Source organism: Penaeus monodon, chromosome 3, assembly GCF_015228065.2.
Source record: "Penaeus monodon isolate SGIC_2016 chromosome 3, NSTDA_Pmon_1, whole genome shotgun sequence".
NCBI classification, from domain to species: domain Eukaryota; kingdom Metazoa; phylum Arthropoda; class Malacostraca; order Decapoda; family Penaeidae; genus Penaeus; species Penaeus monodon.
In genome coordinates this window covers 7,330,291-7,336,893 of record NC_051388.1, presented here as the reverse complement: position 1 = coordinate 7,336,893, position 6,603 = coordinate 7,330,291, and the positions used below count along the sequence as shown (strand labels likewise).

At 40.1% G+C, this 6,603-nt stretch overlaps 2 protein-coding genes across 2 annotated transcripts in view; both read left to right on the top strand.

Annotated features, from left to right (window-relative positions):
- The window catches only part of LOC119591407, a 2,034-nt gene extending 1,245 nt beyond the window's left edge, over positions 1-789 (top strand). Inside the window, exons 4-6 of the mRNA XM_037940153.1 lie at positions 1-85; positions 215-317; positions 404-789. The exon at positions 1-85 is cut by the window's left edge and continues 90 nt beyond it. Coding sequence (XP_037796081.1) covers positions 1-85; positions 215-317; positions 404-557 — 342 coding nt within the window. The 3' untranslated portion in view covers positions 558-789. The remainder of the gene's footprint in view (positions 86-214; positions 318-403) is intronic.
- Positions 790-3,997: 3,208 nt separating this feature from the next.
- Positions 3,998-5,862, top strand: LOC119591397. The gene is made up of 6 exons (XM_037940142.1): positions 3,998-4,111; positions 4,319-4,573; positions 4,769-4,825; positions 5,099-5,273; positions 5,403-5,505; positions 5,592-5,862. Exons 1-6 carry the CDS (start codon positions 4,070-4,072, stop codon positions 5,743-5,745), a joined length of 786 nt encoding a protein of 261 aa, XP_037796070.1. The 5' UTR covers positions 3,998-4,069; the 3' UTR covers positions 5,746-5,862.
- Positions 5,863-6,603: the final 741 nt, after the last annotated feature.

The window sequence follows — 6,603 nt, the reverse complement described above, 5'->3', positions numbered from 1 at the left end:
TGCGGCAACCTTGGCTCCGGCTGGCAGGGTATCAGCATCGAGACTCGCCAAGAGGACAGTCTCGTCAGAGAGGCGATTACAGAAGGTAATATTTCAAGCTCATCCTCTCTCTTGTGTTGCGCGATTCACACCCAAACCTTCAAGGGTCGAGGTTCGAGTCCACGAAGCTCTGAGTATGTAACCTTGCTAAATACGTGCATTTTTATCTTTTTAGATCATCTACCATGGATATGGACCTCAGGTCAGCTTAAGAACCACGGCTTCGCCTGGGCTTCAGGTGCTGAATTCGTGGGTCTCAACTGGTCTCACACCGGCGGGTAAGTGCTTCTTGGCTTTTCCTTTTACTCAAACCCACAGGTTATATTTTTCCGAAAACTCTTCTAACTCTTACCAATGTGATCAGGAATCATCGACCACAACCAGACAACCGAGAGGGGGATGAGAACTGCCTGGGGGTTCTCAACAACGTCTACGACGACGGCATCAAGTGGCACGACATCGCCTGCCACCACGACAAGGCCATCATCTGCGAGCGCAAAGTCAGAGTCCATGGATGAACACAAATACACACACAAATACAGAGGTGCACATACATCAGTGTGTAGTGTATGTATTTATATATAGATATATGATAAGCCCAATACTAACTTATTTATAAACACTGTGCGAATCTAGGTATTGTTTTATTGCCATTTTCCAGTTACCAGAATTGGAGGAAAACCAACCAAAACTAAGTATTCTAAATTGATTATATTGATATCGTTTGAAATAAAGTTTTCCAACCCTAGATTTACTGACATTTTTCCTCTCCGTTCTTAGTCACCAGAGATATTCCAAGGAATTAAGAGCATGTGTACGAATGCGCTCACAGAGCTCACATTCAGTTTTGTGTTTGTGTATGCGTGGGCACTGGTCGCGCACACACATACATCAAGCACTTCACACGCACGCACATACATATATACATGCACACACACACACACACACACACACACACACACACACACACACACACATATATATATATATATATATATATATATATATATATATATATATATATATATATATATATATATAAAGTGTAGACCGAGGTTTAAGAATAATCAGTCCTTTAGTGTTTATGTCAGCTTTTCTACACATATAATGTTATATTATATTTTCCTTCTTGTTATTACAGATTATATGGATGTATTGTTTGTGATTTTAGTCTTTAGATAATATTCATTTAAGTATATTGCTATTGACCAAAGTCTAGAAGATTTAGAGTATACTAATCTAACACGAAACAATCATAAGAGACATTCGATGTCAGTGATATAACTAAGTTATACCTTTCTCATTAAAGCTCTGACAACGATATATAATGAAACCTATTTCTGAAGAACTAGTGGCAAGGGTTAGTTTAAAAATAAGTACTAATTAAAATATCTTATAACTAATTTACGCTAAAATACGTATACTAACCTGTCGTCAGAGGCACAATATCCGCGCCTGGCATACGCGCTGTTTTCCGTATATGCATTTCTGTGTGCAAATATGTGTGTGAGTGTATGTGTGTGTGTGTGTGTGTGTCCGTGTCTGTGCATTTGTGTGACTGTGTGTATATATATATGTGTGTGTATGTTACTATGTATATATGTATAAATAAAATTATATATATATTTATATATGTGTGTGTGTGGGAGTGTATAAGCTCGGGCGATGACTGTTTTCACGCTGTTGAGTTTATAGATACGGGGGACGTAACTTAGATAATAAAAGCAGAGACCAGAGAAAGTGGAAATTCTGTGGTTATTCGTTGAAAAGTGGTTGTTAGAATATGTAAATGTAGTGTCTAGGAATGAGACACTATTATTATGTTCAGTTTCATATGTGACTTCTAACCTGCAGTGTGAATGAAGGTAGGAGAAGTAACGATTGATATGAGTGGTATCAAGATTGAAAGACCTGTTGATATAAGTATAGTAAAAATAATGATAAAGAAATAGTTACAAATAAAATTATATCAAACCAACAATGTATTATTCACCCAGGCTTGTCCGTGATGGCAGAGGAACGGGTTAACTTTCTGACCTGTCATTAACCTTTTTTATCCTGAATGGCATACACACACACACATACACACACACACACACAGACGTAAAGGAAGAGTCTGAAAGTGAATAATGAATGAAGAGCAGGTATTTCAAATAGTTTATAGTGATTTTCTTGAGGTCATGCGTGTTTGGAAGGAGATAATAGTTATGATAATGTCATTAAGTTTTTATATATAAAAAGTAATCCGGTGTCAAAAAGGCCTCTGTAAGTTAATGCAGCAAATTTCTTTAAAAATAGAAAATAGAAATCTGTGGTCATCTGAAGCTAGAATCCTCTGTCTAATCCTAATTCTCCTTCTATACCTTGAGAGAAAAAAAGAGAGAGAGAGATCAGAAGATGAGGACAATGGGAGGGCCAAGGAGCAGGAGCTACAGAAGGAAGTTTCCTAAAAAGGTGCAAGGAAGTTCAATGATCCGGCATTATGACGTCACGAACTTCTTCGCAAGGGCTACGAAGATGGCATCTTTCGAAGGACTTTGGTTTCGACCGGTGGATGCCCTTCCCTTCAATCTTGGACTCTTGGGCAGGATTCGAACTCGCATGCCGGGTGACTGATCCTGAGGGTTCCCAGCCGCGCGCGTTACCGCTGCACCACGGCGGAAGTTCAAGAAAAGTAAAAAAAAAAAAAAAAGTCACAGGGAGCTCCCGGGAATGTTCCAGCTAAGAATGCTTTAGAAAAATCCAAGGAACGTCCACAAAGTTCAAGGAACCTCTCCCAAATATCCTTGAAACTTTCCCGAAACTTCCAGAAGTATTCGTGTTATATAGAAAAAGAGAGGAAGTTAAACAGTTATGGCTCTCGTAAAAGAGGGAATCAGAAACAGAACACATCAAAACGACTCCGAATTCCCCGCAGCGAAGGCGAGCAGAGAAAATGGATACAATTTATGAAAATGTGCAATATGTCGAAACTGAAGGACACTGCGGTTTAGCCGACTCGTAAACGACGCTTCGGAATATATATATATATATATATATATATATATATATATATATATATATATATATATATATATATATATATATATATATATATATATATATATATATATATATATAAATATGTATGATATATAAACAGAACACTGTCTGTCTGTCTGTCTGTCTCTCTCTCTCACAAACACACACACTCACACACACATACATACATATATATATGTGTGTATACATATATATATATATATATATATATATATATATATATATATATATATATATATATAAAAAATATAGCAGGCGTGCTGCCCGAAGGGCAGAACAATGCCTGGTAAGCCGCTGGCTGGAGGGCAGAGCTGAGATATTTAAATAAAAACAGATGAAAAAGGGTAAATTGAAGGAACAGACGACGCACGAAAACTAATATGAAAGTGGAAAGCGCATTACCTGAGCAGTGAAGAGAACATAATGGATGATGTGCCGAACGCTCAGGATTGTTTTAGATATGCAAACATATATGTTGTAAATATACATACGTATATTTATGTATATGCATACATGTATAGACACATGTATGTGGCGTATATATACACACCTCTCCCTCTTCCTATATATTGTGTGTGTGTGTGTGTGTACATCTTTATACATATATACACACAAGCACATATTAGAGAGAAAGAGATGCACGTATTTGCATAAAAAGTAATAGAGAGCAATAGAAAGAAGGGATTTCCATGACCATCGACGTCCGTCCGGAAAAGGCACTTCACTGTCCTTCCTCTAGATTTCAGATACACATTTCCAGCGAGACTCTTCTACTGCTACGGAACGAAGGGCAAACGGGAGAAAATCCACGTAGACGAGTGACCTTCTCAAAGCACAGGCAAGAGCAAACGTTGCATATAAAAAGGCGGCTCTGCTTGCGGTCGACACATTCGCTCGTCCGCTGAGCATGGTAAGACGGCCGATGGGACGGAGATAGGGACGGCGCTGTCACGTTGTCTCCTCAATCGCCTGGAAAAGATCATCTTTTATGTCATTTAATCCAAAGCTTTATGTAGCCATGGCGTGTATTGTGAGTGGGGAATCGATAGTGGTTTGTGAATTGAGTGTAAAGTGTGAAAAGACACTTGAGGACGAGTTAGAAATTACTAATCTAATGTACATTAATCAGATGTGCCCTAAATAAGTTGTAAGATAATTCAATGTGTGACTGGAGGCTATCGCTCTAACTATTGACTATTTACGTCATTCTGTAAGTGTATTGGCTTCTGATTTCCAGATGAAGTTCTTACTGGTGTTGGCTTTGGCTGCTGCGGCTGCTGGGGATCATTCCCTTGGCGGACACGGGCATTTTCATGGACATTTCCCTCCCGCCGGGCAAGGGCACTTCCCTCCTGTCGGGCATGGATTTAGGCCCAACGCGTTTAGCTTCCCACACGGAGTACATGGCTTCAGACCTGCCGCCGTCCACCGCCCCGTGAGACCTGTGGCACCTGTGCGACCTGTGGTGCATCAGCCGGTTCCCGTGGCCCCGGTGAGTCCCCGGGCCCTTCTAGCGTGGCAGGATTTCGTCAACTGACAATATACAAAGTAATCTTCACAAGTAAATGCTTCGTCATAAGGAGTGAGATTGTTCCCACTTGTCTGAGTCGACTTCCTTTACCAGGATATCCTCTCCTCAAATCAAATCTAATAGACTAATAACAAAATATTTTCACTTCAATTCCAGGTGCACCGAGGCCGAAGTGGACCTGTGGTGCCCCAGCCAGCTACCTCGGGCGTCCCGGTGAGTGCCAAGGTCCCTGACACTGCATTCAGAGCTGTTTTCAAACCTTAAAATGTCTCACGTATATACAATATATATATACATACATTTATATATGTATGTATATTCATTTATATGCATGTAATGGCGAGGTGCTTCTTCTCACCTTTTGAAGCAATCTTTCTTGTCATATTGAGTTAAACCATTCCTGCTGTCGATGTCCATTAAGGAAATCTCCCCTAACTCCTACCTTTCTTTTCCCGCCCACCACAATGGCGGTTCGGACGACTTCAGGTGGACCAAAGGCTGGGCGACAGCGAGTACCACTTCTCGTGGCGCCATGACGGCAGCAAAACCTACACGTGGGATGGCGCCAACCAGTACTGCGGCAACCTTGGCTCCGGCTGGCAGGGTATCAGCATCGAGACTCGCCAAGAGGACAGTCTTGTCAGAGAGGCAATTACAGAAGGTAATATTTCAAGCTCATCCTCTCTCTTGTGTTGCGCGATTCACACCCAAACCTTCAAGGGTCAAGGTTCGAGTCCACGAAGCTATGAGTATGTAACCTTGCTAAATACGTGCATTTTTATCTTTTTAGATCATCTACCATGGATTTGGACCTCAGGTCAGCTCAAGAACCACGGCTTCGCCTGGGCTTCAGGTGCTGAATTCGTGGGTCTCAACTGGTCTCACACCGGCGGGTAAGTGCCTCTTGGCTTTTCCTTTTACTCAAACCCACAGGTTAGATTTTTCCGAAAACTCTTCTAACTCTTACCAATGTGATCAGGAATCATCGACCACAACCAGACAACCGAGAGGGGGATGAGAACTGCCTGGGGGTTCTCAACAACGTCTACGACGACGGCATCAAGTGGCACGACATCGCCTGCCACCACGACAAGGCCATCATCTGCGAGCGCAAAGTCAGAGTCCATGGATGAACAGAAATACACACACAAACACAGAGGTGCACATACATCAGTGTGTAGTGTATGTATTTATATATAGATATATGATAAGCCCAATACTAACTTATTTATAAACACTGTACGAATCTAGGTATTGTTTTATTGCCATTTCCAGTTACTAGAATTGGAGGAAAACCAACCAAAACTAAGTATTCTAAATTGATTATATTGATATCGTTTGAAATAAAGTTTTCCAACACTAGATTTACTGACATTTTTCCTCTCCGTTTTTAGTCACCAGAGATATTCCAAGGAATTAAGAGCATGTGTACGAATGCGCTCACAGAGCTCACATTCAGTTTTGTGTTTGTGTATGCGTGGGCACTGGTCGCGCACACACATACATCAAGCACTTCACACGCACGCACATTACATATATACATGCACACGCACACACACACACACACACACACACACACACACACACACACACACACACACACACATATATATATATATATATATATATATATATATATATATATATATACAAAGTGTAGACCGAGGTTTAAGAATAATCAGTCCTTTAGTGTTTATGTCAGCTTTTCTACACAAATAATGTTATATTATATTTTCCTTCTCGTTATTACAGATTATGTGGATGTATTGTTTGTGATTTTAGTCTTTAGATAATATTCATTTAAGTATATTGCTATTGACCAAAGTCTAGAAGATTTAGAGTATACTAATCTAACACGAAACAATCATAAGAGACATTCGATGTCAGTGATATAACTAAGTTATACCTTTCTCATTAAAGCTCTGTCAACGATATATAATGAAACCTATTTCTGAAGAACTAGTGGCAAGGGTTAGTTAAAAAATAAGTAC